This window comes from Seriola lalandi, unplaced genomic scaffold, assembly GCF_002814215.2.
Source record: "Seriola lalandi dorsalis isolate HSWRI2012SDOR001 ecotype SW California unplaced genomic scaffold, Sedor1 jcf7180002054262, whole genome shotgun sequence".
NCBI lineage: Eukaryota > Metazoa > Chordata > Actinopteri > Carangiformes > Carangidae > Seriola > Seriola lalandi.
The window spans coordinates 688035-710201 of record NW_019524815.1 but is presented as its reverse complement, the minus strand read 5'-3'; the positions used below and the strand labels follow the sequence as shown (position 1 = coordinate 710201).

General features: G+C 40.3%; 1 protein-coding gene across 3 annotated transcripts; it reads left to right on the top strand.

Annotated features, from left to right (window-relative positions):
- Positions 1-1251: 1251 nt before the first annotated feature.
- kdm5c (lysine demethylase 5C) lies at positions 1252-22157 on the top strand. Of its 3 annotated transcripts, none has more exons than XM_023405102.2 (29): positions 1252-1597; positions 3297-3444; positions 5895-5972; positions 6082-6204; positions 6317-6487; positions 6658-6792; positions 8974-9030; positions 12409-12532; positions 12810-13090; positions 13381-13539; positions 13652-13771; positions 13866-14024; positions 15015-15196; positions 15363-15525; positions 15608-15727; positions 15819-16013; positions 16225-16406; positions 16539-16663; positions 16755-16902; positions 16978-17068; positions 17247-17629; positions 17748-17886; positions 18044-18223; positions 18391-18519; positions 18621-19379; positions 19574-19616; positions 19724-19923; positions 20744-20932; positions 21021-22157. In XM_023405102.2, exons 2-29 carry the CDS (start codon positions 3301-3303, stop codon positions 21027-21029), a joined length of 4788 nt encoding a protein of 1595 aa, XP_023260870.1. In that variant the 5' UTR covers positions 1252-1597; positions 3297-3300; the 3' UTR covers positions 21030-22157. The 3 variants fall into 3 exon arrangements, with proteins under 3 accessions (XP_023260870.1, XP_087029791.1, XP_087029792.1); XM_087173665.1 differs by lacking the exon at positions 1252-1597 and adding an exon at positions 1671-2042; XM_087173666.1 differs by lacking the exons at positions 1252-1597; positions 8974-9030 and adding an exon at positions 1672-2042.
- Positions 22158-22167: the final 10 nt, after the last annotated feature.

Genomic DNA, 22167 nt, shown 5'->3' with positions numbered 1-22167 from the left:
CCAGACTGTATTCAGGTGCGTGCATGTGAGTGCCACTAAGTATGTACATATAAAAGAGGGACCGGGATAGATGTTGGCTAAAACAAAAAATGTACTTCTTTTTCTTTTCTTATTATTTCAGACTGAAGGTGAGAGAATGAGTTACTATAATATAAATTATTAAAGCTTAAAAAAGTTTATATGTCAGTGCACTTATTGATATTATTTTAAACAAATGATTTCAATTTTTTCTTTGTGTATGTATTATGTGTACTGAAAGAATAGAGAATTGAGATGTGAATATTTATTGCTTCTGATAAATTAAAGTGTCCTTGCAGTGAAGTAGCCTGTGTGTGTAGTTTTTATGTGATATTGAAGTCTGCTTCCGTCATTAAAATGCTGAAAATAAGGAACATCATAACATTAGTTATCCTTATTAGATAAATAGAAAGACAATACACTGAATATGTATCGTGGAATGAGAGTTGGAGACTACAAGAGCAGCCCCCAAGTTTATAAGGGGCCCTGTAACCAGATAATATGAACTATATCAATGGTAATTTCACATGATTTCATTAGTTTTTCACATGATCTCATCACTGCCTTATTTTGAAATTTGGAGTGATTACAAAACAATGTCAAACATGACAATTAGTCTGTGTGCCCTAAATTGCTATTTTGTGCCACTCTTTTAACATTAATAGAAAATGTGGTTCAATCAGTGGTGGTTATCATATCAAATTTAATCTGCTGTCTAATTTTGAGGTTCACTGTAGTTCCATTGTATGCTACTTTATACCTCGGAGATTGAAATATTGTGCTTTTTACTTCACTTTGACAAATGTGGCTCCATAAAACACATGCATCTTATAAATTATACAATGTTATAAAATCTGAACAACATATAAAGAAAGTCAATTTGACGCCACTTTGACCAGTTCTGCTTAGATTGTAATAATAACCGAAGAATAAGATAATGATCCGGCACGACAAAAGGGGCAGTTCACATGAGAACGTTTTCTTTTTATAGGCACGATGTACTTTTAAAATCAAATCAGATTGATTTGATTACATTTTGATGTAATTTACTTGTAATAAGAGTATGCTTCCGTTGCAGGATTGCAATTCTTACTTCACTGTGGGCTGGCTTTAAAAACTGTACTGCTATACCACAGCTTGTAATTGCATGACTATGATTTGCGTACGTGGGTACTACTTTCAGGGAGTAAACGTGACGGACGTGGTGTGAAGATGTGAGGTTGTGCTTCGGTCGTGAGAAAAAGCTAAGATGGCGTCTCGTCAAGAAAGATAGGATGGCCTGATGAGAGTGATGATGTTGGTCGGAAAATGATTGATAACGACATACCTGATAAAGTTTGAGACTCTCGTTTGCTATTAAACAAACCTCCTCCATCCATGTTTTGAACCCGTGTCGTCTGGCAGGACGGAGTATATGGAGAACCGAGGCTGAAAAGGGTCAACTTTGCTAGCAGCGATAGCTAGCCAACTGGACCGAGCACAGCTGGCCAACATTAGCTAACCACCAGTCATCACAACAACAGAGGAAGGAGAGCGGACACCAGCCCTATCATACCCCGGGACATCGAGGTGTCTTCGGGTCAGTCACGGGAATGCAACGAGACATTGTAGTTTAAAGGGGTCAACAAATAACAGCATTTGGAATTTCTTGTTGCACAGACATGTATAAGAGTAACGTAAACTAGCTAGCTAGCGTCGATTTGAGTATGAAGGCTGGCTTGCCTGCGGTTATATTGTTGTCTTAGTTTTCTCAGCCATCACGTTAACGTTAGCTAAATAATGCTAGCTAGTTACCTAAAACCGTGGGAGGCGATGGGACTGAGCTGAGAAAGAGTGGAGGCCTCGATGCTAACGTTAGCTGCAAGCGGCGATATCGCCTCTGATAGATGAACAATAGAAACAAATAGACTTCATCATTGGCCGAAGAGGAGAAATGACTGACACCTAGCTACCCCTGCTTTAAATAATTGAGTTGGGGACATTCTCTATTCCTTTATTTTTCTTGTTATGGCTATCGCTGGGAGGTAAGGTTAGTTTTAACGTCAGTTCACCCAAGTTTAGTAGCTAGTAGCTAACAGTTGTCAGCTAACAGTTATCTGTATTATAGAATGATGTTTAACAACACTGACATCCAGGCGCGACTATTTCGCTTCTGCAATCGAATAATTGTGTATTTGTTGTCATGTGTCTCGCTAAATTTACCAATTAATCTAGGCCAGCCCACTTGCGAGTAGTGATGCCTTGATGGCCTTCTATACCTCAGGGTTCATGGCCTCCACGCCATTGTTTGTCTGAAGGCCCATTAAGAAACAGATAGATGGGACACTTGCCCAGCCAAGTCCCAGCATCAAATTCTTTTGATTTTTTTTTAATTTATTTTTATGATTCTTCTAAGGAGTGCCCCATGACAAAATTCATAGAATATTTTTGTATGACTCTTAGACCTACAAATTACTCAAACCCGTGCTTATTGTTCAAGTGCTTACATAAATGTTGCCATCATCTTTGTAGTAAAATCATTTGATTGTTGTTATGAACTGCAGTTGATAAAGGATCACTTAAAACTGTTGCCCCTTTCCCCATTGGGTCTTGTTGATTCACCAGAGCATGGCATTTGTTTTGTTGTGTCTGGTGTTGGGGGAGGGGGTTTTAACAAGCACCACCAAAAAAAAAAAAAAAAAACTTTCTGAGATTCCCCAAATCTTTGGTTATTGACCACTACCTAGATTGTTTGGCAGAATTGCCATGAAGCATATAGAGGAACTAACTGCTATACATATAAAGCTGGCAGTTTTACAGTGTCATGATAGCACAGGAAGTAAATATTGGGCAAGAGTAAACAAATGCGGTAACTTTACATACTTTTTATTTTTTCATACACTGGTCCATTTTACTTATCATTGAACTTTACATTGCCTCTGTAAGATTGAATTTGTATCCACAAGTAATTTGTTTTAGCTTGCTGTCATTGGGAACCTTTATTGAGAAGCATCTGTTATGTAAATGTAATTTCTGAAGACAATATGCTGGCCAGTGAACATACTTCTGAAGTATCCATTCTTTGCGACCTTTTGGCTTTACACCTAAGTGGCTGACCGTATGTGGAGGTCATTAAGTTATAAAGATTTGACTTTAAATTTTGTGCAAGGTTTTAGGTTGTTCTCTACAAAATAAAAGCAAGATTGACATACATAATATGCTTTCTCAGATGCTGTATGATTAATGAATCTGCTAGAGTTCATTAACTTGTTTTGCATTGTTGATCTTCCTGTTATCAGGGCAATGGAAGGGGAAGAGTTTGTGCCTCCTCCGGAGTGTCCAGTATTTGAGCCATCATGGGAGGAGTTTCAAGATCCCCTGGGCTACATCGCCAAGATACGTCCAATTGCAGAGAAGTCTGGAATCTGCAAAATTCGACCTCCACCAGTAAATATTTGCTTATGCTTGGATTATGTTGAAGACATGGCATGTTCCCTGTGTTCTATGTGTAATGTGGCGCATGCACTGGGTCTAAAGTGTTTATATGGAAGTATTTAGTCCAAGGTACATGGCTTTGCAGTTTTAGTCTTGAAGATGTTTCACCAATCACCTGAGAGTCTGTTTTGGTGACATAATTCACATAGATCTCTATTTTTCCTAGTTATACTTTGTCAGGCTATGTTTGGCATCAGTGTTTCCCTTATACACATGCAATTCATGAAGTCACAATTACAAGACTCTGCAGAGGGCCTTTAATTTGAAACACCAGATAAATTGGAGACACATGGTGACATCCGGCAGAAGCAAGAGGGACAGAATACAGGAAGATTGATTTAACCAGCTATCATTCAGTTAGATAGATTTGAATTAACTATTGATATTCACTCCAGCTGCCGGCCTACTATGTATGTACAACAAAACCAGATGAAAAGGCAGCAAAACATCCTTTCGTTCATCATTCACTCTTCTGATGCCTCTTTCTGTGTTGCACTTGCAAAGACACTTTACAAATCCAGCCTGTTAAACTTGGACAGCTTGTGCTGTCTGCTTGCTTGTAATATTCTAAACATGAAACTGTTTATAAAGTTGTATAAACAAAATAATACATTATTTGACCAATGTATGTAAACTTGTCACCATAGGAATAGTGGTGCGCTGCAGTACTTGAACAAATAGCAGTACACCTCTCAGACGACCCAGCCAATCTTGAAAAACAATCATGGGGGCAACACTAAACATGACCCTGATAATCCTGTATAACCAGTCTAACAGAAAAGTCCTGCTATGAATGTGAACAAAGTGTCATTTTAAAAATGATTTTAATTGCAACATCAACAAAGAAAGAGCAGCATGTATAATATGAGATGAGCTCAAATGAATGATTCCCATAGATGTTTGTGTTGTTGCAAAGGCAAAAATAATGATTCAGCAGGGTTGAATATGTAGAATATTTACACAAAAATGAACTAGATAAGCAAGTATAAAAAGTTCTCTGTTCTAATTCCAACCCTAACCAACAGCTGTATGAAGGACAATTTAAGCAATACATTGTCACAAGAGTTACTCTCCAGAATAAAACATTTAATAAAAGTAAAGCTGTTTGAAGCAGAGGATAGAGAGGATTAGTGCTGAACAATTAATCAAAACATTATTGAAATTACAATGTGGCCAAGTGCAATATCCAAATCGAGATCAAAGAACTGTAATATTTTTTGGTAAAGGTAAAATGTATCATAACACACTAGAAATTAAGCATTGAGTTGCTACAGAGATGCTGCGACCTACAAATCGTATTCCTCACATATAAAATAAAATGCTTAGATATGACTTTTCCAACTAAAATTGTGACTCATGACATGATTGTGACACGATAGCAATATTTACCAAAATAATCATAATATTTGATAAACTCCAAATGGTGTAAATTTGCAAATTCATGTTTTATCACTGCTGCATCTTTAGAGCTTAGTGGACATAAACATGATCACATACATAAAATAGTTGTACAGTCACATTACTGACAATGCAGCAGTTTTTCTATATCCAAATCTTTCCTCAGATTTGATTGGTGAGAAGGGAGAAACTAGCGGTACTTTTCGTAGCCATGGTTACTCCCAAATAAAATTTAGTTCCAAACTTCTTTGGTATTTTTTTTGTAAACATCTTCTCATTTTTAACTCAGATGTGTATAAGCTGCTTGGATTTTGCAACAGTCCCTGTAAATACATGACATCTTACAATCAAACAAACACGTCTACCATTTTCTAGACTAGAGAAGGGAATATTTGATGCTAAATACAAGTTACCCTTTAAGATGCTAATGTCTCTATGACAATATTAAATGTTTATCTTGGCTTAAGCAGCTTACGAGTAAATTTTTGTATGGCGAGGGACACAGATCTAATATTTGAATAGAGCATGTTTCATGACGAACACAGCACACACGCTACATATGGTCATTAAGTCACGATCTATGTAGACTTGCTGTTGGATAGTTGAATAACCCACTTCCACACCCTATTTGGTATTTGGTGCAGGATACACTTAATGTGGCAGACCCTCCTCAAGTTTGCACAAACGGAGTGGATGTGAGTAGGGAATGGTTTGAGAAAGGGCCATTGTGAAGTTCACTTGCTCTTTAGTAGGCAACCATGGTTATCCTTCCTGGTTAAAGCTGAGTTCTAGAGCCTGAAAGCCGGAGTTAAACCAGGGTTAAGCCTAAACTAAGCTCACCAACTCTTTAAATCTCTTGATTAATTTACCATGTCCATGTTCATTTGCTGTTTTTTCGTAAGCTTCCTGAATAATAGAGGTTGGTGTTGAGGTAGAAATGACTCAAGTCATTGTTTTAGCATGTAGGCTTAAAAGTTTAATTGTATGTCTTGTCTCCCACATAGGACTGGCAACCACCATTTTCAGTGGAGCTGGATAGCTTCCGCTTCACACCCCGCATCCAAAGGCTTAATGAGCTGGAAGTAAGTTCATCTCTTTTCCCTTAAGATTGTACATTCTTGACAGACAATTTAAGTTGCTCATGGAACTTGCAATAGTAATGTTGATGGTTCCTCTTGCATTTCATTTTAGGCGGAGACCAGAGTGAAGCTTAATTATTTGGACCGCATCGCCAGGTTTTGGGAGATCCAGGCATCCTCCTTGAAAATCCCACACATTGAAAGGCGCATCCTTGATCTTTTCAGCCTGTCAAAGGTGAGTGTGAACTGAATTGTTTTCACCTAGAAAATACATTTTTTAAGTAAGTAGAGTTTTTTGTTCCTTTTCTATGATTCGCTAAAATGGTCAAAAACTGGTTTTGTTTCAGATTGTGACAGATGAAGGAGGTTTTGAGATGGTCTGTAAGGAACGGCGCTGGGCTCGTGTGGCCCAGCGGCTTGGCTACCCTCCAGGAAAGAACATAGGTTCTCTGTTGCGCTCACACTACGAGAGGATCGTCTACCCCTTTGAAATGTTCCAGTCTGGTGCCAGCCTGCCGGTATCTATACACATTCCTTCCCACCCCTTTGTTTTACCAGGGTCATCAGTTAATATATAGCATTCAAAATGAGTTGAGCTGTGAAGAGAAGACTTGTCACTCTATGATGAATTAATCTTTCTTTGGTGGGTTATCTGTAACATGTCTCTGTCTTTTTATGTCATTTCTAGCATTGCAAGCCAAAGCACTATGATGGTGAGGATGTGGATAAAGAGTACAAGCCCCATTCCATTCCCCTGCGACAGTCTGTGCAGCCATCCAAAATGAGCAGTTATGGGCGCAGAGCAAACCGCTGCCAGCCTGATGTGAGTGAGAGTACCCATCCTTACTTGTTACTCGCCATTCAGTGAATTTGCTTACCTCAGTATCACTGTACTGAACCATACTTAAATAGGTTTTTTGATGACATTTCCAAATGCACCCTGCCACCTCAAAAACAAAGCCCAGAAAAGATTTTAATTTCTGAAAAATTAAATATTTGTGTAATTCAGCCACTTTTCAAGACCACAAAATTCACATTGGTTTGATGCAACTGATCTGTTAGAGGAATTCCTTTCAGCAGTGTCACTTTATTAATGGTGTGAATTTAACCACTAGGTATTTAGGCTGTCCTTTCCTATGATTGCTTTATCACTGATGGTTTCCCCACAGGACTTTATCAAATCACACATCACGGTCATTGTTACTGATGATATTACCTGTATTAGTTGTCTTGATAGATGTAGACATGTAATCACAGTGTCATTTTAATATAACTGAATTTCGCCTAATTAATGTGCAAACTACAATGTGTTTTCATGATGTGATTGAAAACAATCTTTTTTTCAGGACTTTAATCTGTACATTAGATATATACTTGCTATTTGGTGGACTGAACCACAAACATCGAAGACTGGCAGTCTCTTATAACGCTTGTTAACATTGTAAGTCTTGGTACCATTTAATAGTTAAACATTCGCCCGCTCATCAGCCAACTGAATAGCGACAAGAGTTTCCATCATCATAGGCAAACAAAAGTTCAAGCCAAAAATCTTCACAGGTGTTGGATGACAATCTTCTAGTGTACCATACTGTTTTGTTAACTGTTTTTCAGTGCTTGTCCATGTGCCATGGTGCATGAGTGAGAGTGAAGTGTTGGTCAAATGTGACAGTGCACTCACAGCGCATCCCAGCTTGCTTTTTTCTCCATCGTGCCATGCTGCTGTGCTTAATTCTGCTGTTTTTGCTCTGTACTCCACGGCTTATTTTGTTCTCTGCTTTCTTTCTTCTACTTTATTCCATCTCTGTAGTAGTCACTCAACTGTTTATTTCATAAGCCACGTTGTTTTATAAAACCTTTTTTTAACATTAATGTTGCCAATACCCAGCACCACGTCTGGACCAGCCTACGTTCTGTTATCTCATGCTCGTTACATGCAAGCTAATGCTGATTCATATCTACCCAAACCCCCCAGGTTTTTAATGAACTACTCATCATACTCAGAGTGTGTAATGCTCACCAGTGGATTTGAGTTTTTTCCTTTCTTATGCTGGAATACACTTTTTGTTCTGCATATTTAGTTATATGCCGAATTGATAGGAACAAAACTTGGATGCAAATGTTTTGAAAAAAGGGTGTCTCAAGATGTCAACAGGTGATTGACACAATAACTGTACCAAAACATTTGTAATGGCTTTCTGTATGAAATCCAGTGTATTTTAGATTGGATCATTTTTTGTTCTGATTGCTCAAATAGTTTATAACAGATATTATCCAGAGGTTTTATAATTTCTTCATTAAGAGTTGAGCACAGTTTTAGGAATTTCAGTTGTGGTTCCCTTTAATAACCATTTATCATAACTTACACAATGATCCAATTTCAGAAGCTGATGTCAGTTGCCAGGTAACGTGCATGTCAAAAACTGGTCAGCAAACCTTGAATTCCCATAAGCAAAAACACCTTTTCAGCCTCATTTCTCTTTGGTTCCAAAGCTGCCCCATTTCAAATGAACCATGTTGGTGCTACATCAGAATCACGCATCAGTTGTTGGTGGCGACATGCAGCATCAGGATCAAGATTAGAACAGTAATTTTTCTCCCAAATAGAATTTAATGTATCTTAAATATTTCAGCTTACATTAGAAAACATTTAAATGTATCAATACATTTCTGGCAACATATTGGTCTATCTGACTGCAGTGTAAACAAACTAATCTTGAATGATGCAAAGCATCACTAGGTATTCCAGAAATACAAAAATTACTTGACATATTTTTTTTTACCAGTAATATCTAGAGAATTTGAAAGTTTATTATCCAGATCCACAAAATGTCCTATTGGACTTAATATACCCTACATCAGATGTGACCCCTTTCTCATAATGTGTCCCATTGATATTTTTCCTACAACTACTGGCTCTGTCTTCTCCAGACTCTCTCCCTTCCTTTCTCATCTCCCTTTTCCTCTTGTCTTAGTTTATTGTTGCTGTTATTGTCTCCCCTTGCAGGGTCCAGAGGATCTGGCCCCCCATCCTCTCACCACTGGCTCTCAACTCATCTCTGCGGTACTGCCTCTTGAGCATATGAGCTCACCTTCCGCCCCCGCTCTCTTCCTGCCTCTTTTCCTAGACCACCTCACTCCTTCTGAAGTTGTCTAGATGTTTTTTATTTTAACTAACCACTAAAACATTTTCATCAACATGCAGTCATGCCCCTGATGTGTTTGGGGTGGCAACCCATAATAGGGTCACATGACTATTGCAGACATTTTGCCATAAAAATTGCAGCATTGTAATAATATGCGCACTTAGATTTCTAGACCAGACAATGAACAGAGAGGAAGAGTTCTCTGGCCTATTCTCTTCTGTTTTTATGTTCTTCATGAACAAAAAGAAATTGACAGCATGTAGTCTCATGTTGGACAAAAGTGTTTTTGGGGCCTTGTCATAGTGGTTGTAGGTATTATATTACAGATAGAAAATAAATTGCATTTATGAATGCAAGTAAATTTGGATCCCAGTGCCAAGGTTGTTGAGAACTAACATTACAGTTATGTTAAGGGCACAGCTCACTGTAGACTCTTGAATAAGCTTTCACTTTATCCCAAATTGTTTAATATTTTTGTAGTCCAGTTGCTTGGCTGATGTGTTCTTTAGCTTTCTCTCTTTCACTCACGCTCTTTCTCTGTGGTTGTACTTGACTTGCTGGGCTGTGTGTGTGCCTTTGCACTTCTGCTGTTTTGCCTTGCTGTCTCACTACAGCAGTAAAGAGTGTAGCTGCATGCGTTCTCTTTTGGGTGCACTCACACAGAAGACTTTAGCAGGTTTAATTAATAGGCTTTTGCTTACAGAGCACTATAGTCTGATGACAGGCGGTAAAAGCACTGGAGTATTACCTTTTTTTGAACATGTAATTGTGGTTGGCCTCAAAGTCTCTCTAGTTTTGCTTGTTTGAGGCCAAACCCAAGGTTGATTGCCCCCCACTGTCACATCCTAGTGATCTCCTTTGTTGTCAACTGCTTTCATGTCCCCATCCTACATGCATAGTCCCTTAGTCAACAAAGTTTGGGTGCCAGAAAAATGCACCTTTTTAATGTGCGCAGAAAATGTAGAATAGTGTGTGGCTGGCTAGAGTTATGTCTGTATGACTGAAGGTGTGACCGCAGACAAGTGGTGAAGTCAAAAACTAACATCCCTCCTTGGAAAAGAATCTTAAATGGCATCTTTTATGGCATTGTATGTGTCCTGGCGTTGTGCTATGAATGGCACTTATTATGTTGTCTTGACATGCAAGAACTTTCTTGCTGTGTGTATACAGGTTGTGTTCTGACTAAAGTGGCTTTGGGTTTCTTGGTGTACATCTGAGTGGGAAAAAGTGTTCACATGGTAAAATTATCATAAGAACTTCTACCAGAGCACGACTGAAGTTCCAGCGTGAAAGCGCCTTAAATGGATGTTTAGAGAGGTTTAGGTTCTGAGAAGCAACCTGTCCTTAATATATCAAAATCATGAATGTTGTTCTGCTTTTATGTGCTTTGTAGTTCTATTGACTGTTCACTGAAAGTGATGTTAAGACCTGTGTTTCTGTCTACATTGCCGATGTTTGCAATCATATGGCTGACTGGAACTAGTGCCCAAAACTGTGCCCAAGCTTCAAAAGATAAAAGTGAAACTGAAATTTAAAAATTGCACAAAAATAATGAAATGCAAGAAACAAACTCTAAAATGTCAAAGCATTCACAGTAACAGTGGTTCTTAAACTACGTAACTGGTTGCCTAAGTGTCGTAAAATACATTTCTTAATAAAAGCAGCGATGAGTGATATATCGGGGGCCGATATATTATTTGATAAGTAAGAAATGCAATTTTTGTTTTGATAATGGAATACCAGCCGATAAATATGGCTGCTAACGCGGAGCATACTGCAGACAAGAGATGGCAGTTGGAGTTGTGATTTCTGCCTCTCTCTCTTCTGCTCTCTGTTGATCACTGTTTAGACAAGGGGGTGGCTGAGCTCCTCAAATGTGCGCACACACAGCAGAGATCAGAGCAGAGGCCACAGGGGAGAGAATGAAATTGATTTGATGTTACATTTTACTTGAGTCAAAGACTATAATGCTTGTCAATCATAAATGCAACAAAATCTGCCGGGAATGGAAACACTACAAATAATTTATCAAACACCTGTTGAACAAGCAGAACACAAACTTGCAGAAATGTATTAGCTGCGCTGCCTATGGTCAACTGGCTGTTTTACACAGCCATACACAGCTCGTTATGACAATTTTAGCGAATTGTTGTGAACGAGCTGAAAACAAACCTAAATTGTATGTAATGATCGAGTCTAATAAGCAGTGTATATGAAAATTAGTTGTAGACTGATGCTAGGGTTCGGGGTCTCTCTTTCTCTCCACCAGCAGAAAATCTCACGTCATGAGCAGAGGGAGGACAGAGGGAAGAATGATGCTACAAGAATGTTAGCCAGTCTAATATGGCTAAAATATGGCATTATTGGTATTATGCACCCCTAAACTTTGCCTTTCCAGAAGCAGGAATACAGCAATGGCAGAGCTGTCTAAATCTAAGTATTTTCAACATCAAGAAAAGACCAAAGGAGGTCAGCTGAGTTCAAGACAGCAGTTCCTGTTTGGTATTCGTCATGCTGTCGCACCCATTTAAGTATATGTGTCCACACATTTGTATATAAAACTACATGTATAAAATGAGGTGAATGAAGTTTGCTTGTTACACGGCAAAAATACTATGGGAAATAAGCATCACTTGCCTTTGTAAATGACAGAAAATGATACCAAATAATATATAATTTGATTTTCTATGGGGAACTCACAGCAGACAAGCTTGTTATGAGAGCAGCCAGCATGACATGCTGGGCACAAAAAATTGACTCACGGAAACCAAAGATCATAAGCCCCAGATAACAAAACATCTATACACAGCAACTACTACTATAGCCCTGCTCAGTGGTCTTATAGACTGATAGATTCATCTACTGTTAATACATCTAACTAGAGTAAAATAACTCAGAAAACAGTGGATGTTCAGCTTGTGTATAGTAATGTTTAGACTTTTCTTAATTTTACTTTTTTCCCCAAAAAATATTTTCAAAATACCTTGTCAGTTATGTTAAATGACAGCCTAAATTAACTGAATCATTGTCAATAAAATCTAAATAACCCCTTACACTAACTGTATGGTTGCAACTGCTGGTGATTGTGTGTTATGGTGGTGGGTCTTAACCTTTAAACTTTCACTGTGATGTAGGCTAACTTTTCCTTACTCTCTAACCTAGCACAATCCCTTCTTGTGATGCATTGCTACGCTGTTCGTTCTGCATTTGGCCTAGACCCTTGCTTTGCTCTGTGTGCTATTGAGAGTAGCTGTAGTCCCACCACCCCTTAATGATGAAAATGTACTTTTATCCAGCCTGAACCGACAGAGGAAGACATAGAGAAGAACCCAGAGCTGAAGAAGCTGCAGATCTATGGTGCCGGGCCTAAGATGATGGGACTTGGACTGGTGGCGAGGGATAAAGGCATCAGGAAGAAGGGTAAGTGCATCATTTAACCAATGACACATACAGTTAAAGGGCTTTTAACATCTGGCTATTGTAGCATCGAGGAACCTCGAAATTCAGAAGCAACATTGCACCACAACAATTCATTTGATGCAGCTCAAGCAGTAAGTTGAGAATAAAGCATGTCCTCTGAGAACTTGTTTTTGGTTTAGATAAAACTGTCCAGTCATCTTGGAGCCCTGCACTGTAAAGATTTTACTGTCTGTGATAACGACCTTTGATTCTGAACACTCCATGCTCTCCTTTTCAGATGAGCTGCCTCAGACTGTTACCATCAAAGACAATGTGTCAGCTGCTCCTGGTGATACCTCAGTCAAAGCAGAGCCACTGGAGCCTCAAGAGAAGCAGAGTGAAGGGGGCACATCTAGTCCACAAATGCCTCCCCCGAGCGTCACAATTAAGACAGAAGTGAAGAAAGAAGAACCAGAGGAAGAGGATGCGAAAGACAACGACGAGGAAGAAGATGATACAAATAGACCTTGTACCAAAATGACGATGAGGCTTCGACGCAACCTCAACAATCCGCAATGTGTAAGTAGACCAAAGGATGCACCAAAGTTGCAGTCAGTTGAGTTCAACATAACAAAGTTGAGGAGAAAATGAAAGAAATTTGAGAAAGTTGGGCAACAACATCTTTTGAAACAGACTGTTATCCAATCCTGCCTAAAGTGATTTCAGTGCTTTTGTCCATGATAGTGACTTCCCCACAAATATAAGCCTTTGAATTGTATCTGTGCTAGAGCGGGTTAGCAGTGCTTCACCATCGCTCATCTGGCTTCACCCTCCAGAACCAATGCTTTCTACTTGTCACTGTTTTAAAGGTGGATTCTTTTGTGTGTCGAATGTGTGGTCGGGGAGATGATGATGAGAAACTCTTGCTGTGTGATGGCTGTGATGACAACTACCACACTTACTGTCTACTACCCCCACTCACTGATCCTCCCAAAGGCAACTGGCGATGTCCTAAGTGTGTGGCAGAGGTAAGTAAGAATGTTTAAAAGCATTTGTTGTGTCTGTAACATTCGCGACGTGCTTTCTTAGGTTTCTCCTAACCCACCACACGTCTTCCTGTTTTGATTTTTTCATTTTAAGGAATGCAAGAAGCCGGCAGAAGCGTTTGGCTTTGAACAAGCGACACGAGAGTACACTCTGCAGAGTTTTGGGGAAATGGCTGACGCCTTTAAAGCAGATTACTTCAACATGCCTGTTCATGTAAGCACACCTATTCATTACGAAGCATGGCTCGGCCCTTACTGGTGATATAATGAAAGACTAATCTGTAGCTTGTGTGTTTTTGTCCTTGTAGATGGTTCCCACTGAGCTTGTGGAGAGAGAGTTCTGGAGGTTAGTCAGTAGTATTGAGGAAGACGTGACTGTGGAGTACGGAGCGGACATACACTCCAAAGAGTTTGGCAGTGGCTTCCCAATGAACAATGGCAAGAGGAAGCTCACAAAGGAAGAGGAGGTATGTGCATTGTTGTTTTCTGTTGTAACCTCAACAGTTTTTATCAAATACAAAAATGCTTGAATCACAGTGCTGGATAGAGCGAGGTGCTTTAGATTATGTGCTACTCACGGAAAGAGTTTAATTCCACAAGTAAATTTTAAATACAGTATTATAATGTGGCTTCATGATTTACTACACTGACTTAATGACACAATGACTTTACCACACAATTTTTATTAGAGTACTAAAAGAGGATGAGAGAATAGTGAGTCTATGTGTAACATCATTGTCTGGTAGTTAATGCTGATTAGTCAGTGCTTGATTGAGGTGGTACGGTGAACATCAAAAGAATCGCAATGTCTCTTAAAAATGTAAGACAAATGATTTTTTATAGCAGCCTAATTCTGGGGTCTGCTTTGCGTGGCAACAAACAATTACTTGCATTATCAATCAATCAGTCAATTATTTTTTCAATTGATTGATCAACCATTTTGTCTCTGAAATGTCTAAAAATAGTGAATAATGCTCTTAACAATTTCTTGCAGCTTTAGGTGATATATTCATCTAGTTTTGTTTAATTTTCAGTCCAAAACAGAAATATATTAAGCTCACTATGATGTTTAACAAAAAAGCTTCAAATCCTCAGTGTCTCCTTTGAGAAACTGAAACCAGTACAAGCACAGCACAAGTTTTCTTTTCAACATAGTTTGGTTTCAAATAATATGTGAAGGATAGGAATCAGGAATCAGTAATCAGTCAATCAGCAAGATTGGAGTCAGAATCAATAAATCTAAACAAACCCGAAGCCCTAAAAATGAGCTTAGGCCATAAAAGCATAACTCTTGTTTCATGTGTAGAGTAAAACATTTCATCAAAAAATGATGGTTTTTGTTTTAATGTATCGAGAATGTGCATAAATAAGATACTCAGTTGAGATGGTACCTGTTATATGCTCATAATCATAGTCCAGTGGTCATTTTTAGCTCACCCTCTTTCCTATTTTGTCAGGAATATGCTCGCTGTGGCTGGAACTTGAATGTGATGCCTGTGCTGGAGCAGTCACTCCTGTGCCATATTAATGGAGACATCTCTGGGATGAAGGTGCCATGGCTTTACGTAGGCATGGTGTTCTCGGCTTTCTGCTGGCACATTGAGGATCACTGGAGCTACTCCATCAACTACTTGCACTGGTACACAATGCTTGTTATGTGTCTGCGTTGGCGTTGAATGTAGCAGGCTAAAATGATTTCAGTTTTTAATGTAGAGAATATAATGGTTAAGTGAAACAGTATTTTAAGATAGATAATGTAGCCTTTTCTCTGTGTTCTTCACCTCCCATGTATCGATCATCTTCAGGGGTGAACCCAAGACATGGTATGGAGTTCCCTCTGTGGCAGCTGAGCGACTTGAGGAGGTGATGAAGAAGCTGACGCCAGAGCTGTTTGAGTTTCAGCCCGACCTCCTGCACCAGCTAGTCACCATCATGAACCCCAACATCCTGATGGCTCACGGTGTCCCGGTCCGTCTCACAGAAACACACAAGCACACAGCAGAAATATGGTTTGTTAGAAAGTCTTCTCATCTCTGTTTCTTATTGGCAGGTTGTACGCACCAACCAGTGTGCTGGTGAGTTTGTCATCACCTTCCCCAGAGCCTACCACAGCGGCTTCAATCAGGGATATAACTTTGCTGAAGCTGTCAACTTCTGCACTGCAGATTGGGTATGTCTGTTTACACTCCGTCTCAAGCTATCATTTCACATCATTCACAGGACAGCATGATCAAGATCATCCCTCTCTCTCTCCCTCCTAGCTGCCTGCTGGCCGTTCCTGTATTGAGCATTACCGACGTCTAAGGAGGTATTGTGTATTCTCCCACGAGGAGCTCACCTGTAAAATGGCTGCCAGCCCAGAGAAACTTGATCTTAACCTGGCTGCAGCTACACATCGTGAAATGTTCATTATTGTTCAGGAGGAGAGGAAGCTGCGGAAGGGTCTGATGGAAAGGGTAAGACATAAATAGATCTTACTGAAACTTGATTGATGTTTTTCCATTTGTTAATTTTATCTGTGTAAGCGAATAATAGTTCAGTTTGGTCCCATGTCAAATTTGTCTGGTATTGTAGCATTCTTATGAAAATATGGAAAAACTCTGTTGTTAAATAAAGTAATGATAATGATAATATACATATTTAATAATAAATGTGTTGTGCCTGCAGGGCATTACTGAAGCGGAGCGTGAGGCATTCGAGCTGTTGCCTGATGATGAAAGGCAGTGTGATAAATGCAAGACCACGTGCTTCCTTTCTGCTCTGGCCTGCTCGAACTGCCCCGAGCGTCTGGTGTGTCTCTATCACACTCAGGATCTGTGCAACTGCCCCACTGAAAAACTCTACCTCAGGTATTCACCTCTTATGTAGATAATGTGTGTGCATGCTGTGGCATGAGTATGACTGGCCATAATATACCAGAGTGTTATTATCTGTCTAATTGAATCTATGTTAATCTTTCTTGTGAACCTGTTTTTTCACAGGTACAGATATACCCTGGATGAGTTGTTAGCCATGCTACACCGACTAAAGGTTCGGTCTGAGTCTTTTGATTCCTGGGCCAACAGAGTAAAAGAGGCACTTGAGCAAGAAGAGGGAAACAAGATAGGTGGGAAATCCCTTAAGCATTGTTTCAACATAAAGCTGCAATTTCAAAAAAACAAAAAACATGGCAAGACCAAATGGTTCTTGAATTGCAGGAATTGATGACCTGGAGATGCTGAAGATGGAAGCAGCTGAAAAAAAGTTTCCAGACAACGAACTTCTCCGCAAACTCAACACTGTTCTTAAAGACATAGAGCACTGCCAAAAGACAAGTACTGAACTCCTCAACAACGCAAAGACAAGGTAGGGTGATGAGCACAAAGTTAATGTTTCCACTGTCTGTTCAGTTACATGCACTTACATACTGCTGTCTTTCAGTGAAAGTAAGATGACTTTGGCAGAGCTGAAATCCATGGTAGAGATGATGCAAAACCTGCCATGTGTGATGAACCAGCTGGAGGAAGTGCAGGTGAGAATTTGTCACACTCATCAAACTAGATTGTATTTTCAGATTTTATGCCTGTAAAGCTGAGATTTGTAATTGTTTATAGTTACAAAATATGTTCATGTTAGAATATTCTGAGCTTTTAAGTTGAATATTTATTTAGTGCAGTTAAGGTTTACTTCTGTGCCTTGTGATTTTTAAGGCGGTTCTGCGAACAGTGGAGGATTTCCAGAGCCAGGCTAAAGAGCTGGTCAATGACAGGGACTGGAGGAGGGACTCTCCACCACCGGAGCAATTGCAGACACTATTGGAGCAGGGGGGCAAGCTGCCTGTCGTGGTGCCAGAGTGTAGTTTACTTCAGGGCCTAAAGGAGCAGGGCCACTGGCTGGCAGACGTGAGGCGCACCCTGGGAACAGAAGGAGGAGAGAGGCAGGAGGTGACGTTGGATGTGTTGAGGAACCTGATGGAGGCAGGCTGCAACGTGCCCCAGAGTGTGTCCGTAGAGACGGCCATGGCAGAGCTTCAGGAGCTGCTCACAATTGCAGAACGTTGGGAAGAGAAAGCACAGATCTGCCTAGAACAAAGGTAAAAGAGAGTCACACTATAAATTTGCGGCAAGGGTCTTTATCATTTCACAACCAGACTGTCCTGTTTCAAAGATGTTTTTCAAACTCGTTTCTTTGTCATGGGTTTGTTCTTCCAGGCAAAAGCACCCTCTCTCCACCCTCGAGGCAATAGTAAATGAGGCCCAGCTTATCCCAGTCAAGCTTCCCAACATCCTGGCTTTACAGGGTTGTCTCACACGGGCACGAGCCTGGGTAACAGACTTGGAGGAAATACAGGTAAAAAAAAAAAAAAAGAATCTGTGTCTTTTAGATTGGCCCATTGTTATCCTTCCCCCTCTGTGATGGTTTGACTTGTAATTAAACTGAAATACCTTGAACTGTAGAATATACTGTACCTCATATTGTTATATTATTATTCACTGTTTTGATGTAGAATGGGGAGCATTACCCGTGTCTGGATGACCTGGAGGGCCTGGTGGCTATTGGAAGGGACTTGCCAGTCTTCATGGAGGAGCTGAGGCAGCTGGAACTGCAGGTGGCCAGCGCTCACTCCTGGAGGGATAAGGCCAGCAAGACCTTCCTGAAGAAGAGCAGTCAGCACAGTCTGCTAGAGGTGTGCAACTTGGAGGACATGGGAAATAAAATGAAGCTTAAATAGATTGAATTTCTGTCAACATTTAACAACAATTTAAGTCATGTGTATGTGAATCAGTACAGCATTCCACTTGGTAAGGCAACCCTCATAAGAGCACAAATTTAACTCCAGTGTTGCTCTTGCAGGTTTTATGTCCGTGTGCTAAAAGGAGAGAGAGGCGAGATGGGACGGAGCTGTTGGATGATCCGTTAGATGATTCTGATACCAACACTCTGGGCCTTTCTGCTCAGGACCTGAGGGACCCTGCAGCTATTGTGAGTTTACTGAGCGTGTCTAAGATTTAGTTGTTTTTTTTTTATTGATGTGTACATTTTATTATTATTGAGTGAACCTTTTTTCCGTGCTTTTACTTTAGGTTATGGCGTTCAAAGAAGGAGAGCACCAGGAGAAGGAGGCACTACTGAGGTTACAGAAATTGAACATGTGTAAATCTGGACGTAATGCTGCGAGTTACAAGGAGGACAAGGAGAACGGGAGGTGGGACGACACCATGGAGACAGACACATCCAGCCACTCAGAGAACTCTGTAAAAGAGAACGGTAACAGTAACCACACCTGCACCACCCCTCCTCAGTCAGTGTGTGTGTGCGCTGGGCAGCCTCGTGCCCCTCAGCTCCGCTGCCATCTGTGTAAGGACTGGTTCCATGGTGGCTGTGTTCCCTTCCCCTCCCTGCTCCCCTCGTCTGGACCACCAGTTAACCCTCTCTGCTGGTGGGACTGGGACTCGCGCTTCTTGTGTCCGCGATGCCAGCGTTCACGACGCCCACGCCTGGAGACTATCCTGGCATTACTTGTAGCCCTGCAGAGGCTGCCAGTACGTCTGCCTGAAGGAGAGGCGCTGCAGTGTCTCACAGAGAGGGCCATCACCTGGCAGGGCCGAGCCAAAGAGGCGCTCGAGACGTCGGAGCTGCAGCAGACTCTTCAGAAGCTGCAGGAACTCAAAGAGACTCTCCATTGTGAAGCAGAGAAAGAAGAAGACATGGAAAAGGAGACCGAAGGGGGCTCTGTGATAGTTTTGTCAGACTCCGAGGGAGGGGAAGGAGAGGATGGAGTCATTGATCTGACCGAGGAGAATTCACCTAAGAAGAACTCCAAGGAAAGCAACGGCACTCAGGTTAACACCCGTTTCTTCTTCCTCTTTATTTTAATGTGAAACTAGATATAGACCACAAACGGCAAACTGTTTAAACTGACTGTTCAACCACATGTTCTGTCAGCTGCACTGATAATTTAATAATTACTACTTCAGACTTTCTTTATCATACTGTATCCACCTGTTTGTTTTATACAATGCTTGTTTGCCCACAGGCTGGATGTGAAAATGGCATCAGCAAGAAGTCAAATGTTACAGGTAAAACAGTGTGTTAATCTCAAAATAACCATAAATAATGGATGATATAATGCACTGTGTATCGCAGACACCAGTCCTGACAGCGTTTTCTCTGTCACAATTTTCAGGTGTGGGGTCTCTGCTGCCCCTGCTGCCTGTGCTAAAAGGTCATGTAGTGGAGATTTCCCCAGCCACCACGGTCCGGCTGGAGGAGCTACAGCTGGAAGGAGACCTGCTGGAGGTGTCCTTGGACCAGACACACATCATCCACAGAGTCCTCCAAGCTTCCTCTGTTCCACCCAGAGAAACTCTACACACACTCATTCAGGTCAGGAAAAGAAACTCCAGAATCCAAAACCACCATGTTTAAGCTAAGACACTTTCTTCCAACATGGTGTCGATGTATTCAAAGATAAACATAAAACATTTAACATTAATTTGAACAGTGGAATCTTAAAAAAAAAATATATCACTGAAAGCAAACCCTAAAAATTAACACATCAATGCACTTATATACAACAAAACACACTTACACTTACATTTTATACACTACACATTACACTGCCATATACTTGACATACTGAATAAGTCATATGCTGAATAGCAGGTTTATTATATAATTGATCAATCCGACATAACCTTCCAATGTCTGTGGAGAGTCCTTAATGGAAGAGTTTGACATTTTGGGAAATAAGCGTATTCTCTTTCTTAATGATATACTCATGTTTGTGTGGAAGATATGGAGCTACAACCAGCAAATCCTGTGGAACCACTACTTGTTTTGACCCATTTTGTACTGAATAAACAAAGACGATACAACACGACTGTAGCCTCATATGTAAGGGGCATATATGCTATTGATTTTGTTAAAAAAAAAAAGAAAAAAAGTTAACTATTCCATATTATATATGTTTTATATATTATAGTGAGATTCTCACAAATACGCATAGATTACGTTATTGTTAATGTCATACTGGGTTTTAGTATCCCAAATGCTTTTCTATCATTTCAAGAGTAACTGAAATGCTAACTGCTTGTACTTACATCAGGTTTCTGAAGAAGATATTAGTTGCTGTTTATTGGTATACTAAGTTTTGTTTACCTCAGCTGCTTCTCTCATGTCCTGGTCCTCTCTCTGTCTCTCTCAGATTGAGCTTGAAGAGCAGAGACGAACCAGCCGTGGCCGAGCCAAGGACTCCAAAAGGAAGAGAAAGAGCCACAGAGGTGGGAGTGGGGAAGGGGCAGGTGAAAGGTCACTGGACGCCTCAGAGTCAAAGAAAACCTGTCCCCTCAGCCACAGCCCCTCCCCTCACTTACCTGTCCAGACCCATCCAGAGGTGAGAAGTGTGATCTTTTCATTTTCTGGAAATAACTTTAATCTTTTGAATTTATTCAACATGAAGTATTCTGTTTCTCTTTTGACAGATTTTGTGATATAGTCAACGCTGGAGCTCTGTTGAAATGGATTAGTCGGAGGAATTGAGGGACAGAGCATTCTGTGCCAGAAAACAGTGTCAAGCTATAGAAAGATGCAGGACATCCCCCTCCCCCCCTGTACCCTACCTCCATTCTCATCCCTCATTGATGCATTCAGACACTAAAAGAGTGATGACTCTTCTTCTACACTCCACTGTCTCATCCTTAACTCAGACGTATTTTCATCCATCATCTTTTTCCAGACTCGCTGCCGCACCCATACTTTATTCTCCACCTCCCTTGGACCCATTTTCCCTGTGAACATATTAAGACTGTGTTGGACCGATGTGGGACTTACCGTAATAGGAGTGTCTATGGTCTAGAGTTGTCTCTGAGGTCAGTCAGTATGCTATGTTATCCCAACTGTATTAAATGCTAGTTCAACTGAAGCCTGTCTCGGCACCGGCAGTTGCAGTTTCACTTCACTTGAGCCCGCTGGTTGAAGTTGGATAAGCTATGGGTTACTTTAGACAGTTCTGTTTGGGCATGGATCCTGAAGCCGAGGTACAGCAGAAAGTTTCGACAGCTGGCCGTAGATAACAGCACCGTGGTTACACTTGTATTTTTTTAGTTGTATTGAATCTTGTGTTTGATGCTGTTTTGAGGGGATATGCATTTTGAATAAACTGAGTACATTTTGGGAAGTGTTAAAAGCAGGCATTAATGTTTTTGGTGCTACTTTCCCAAAATGGATAACTGTACCTCTTGGTTTTGTCTTTCTCCTCCCTTTCCTCCAATCGATGCGTTTTCTTTTTCTTTTTTCTTTTTTTCTTTTTTTCTTTTTTTTTTAAAAGCTCTTATCCTCTTGACTCCGTGTTTCATTCCTTTAGATTTGACCTGTTTTTCTTCCTCCCTCGTTCTCTCTCTCTCTCTTTGCAGATTAAGGTAACTTCACTGTAACTCACTTTGTCACAAATTATTTTGTTTTCTGGGTTCAAATTATATTATTATTATTATTATTATTATTATTATTGATATTGAGGACACACAGTTGTCGTGAGTTTATGTATAAACTTTTCATTTTACTGTTGCCTTTTGTTTCTTTTCACTCTTGTTAGAAAAATAAAGGTTTAGAATTGTTTAGGATATGTTGACT

Excerpts from the sequence above, each read along its gene's own strand:
- kdm5c (XM_087173665.1), top strand. Across the intron at positions 5,973-6,081 it reads AAAGGCTTAATGAGCTGGAA|GCGGAGACCAGAGTGAAGCT; the intron begins GTAAGTTCATCT and ends ATTTCATTTTAG. Across the intron at positions 18,224-18,390 it reads GTCAGCACAGTCTGCTAGAG|GTTTTATGTCCGTGTGCTAA; the intron begins GTGTGCAACTTG and ends TTGCTCTTGCAG.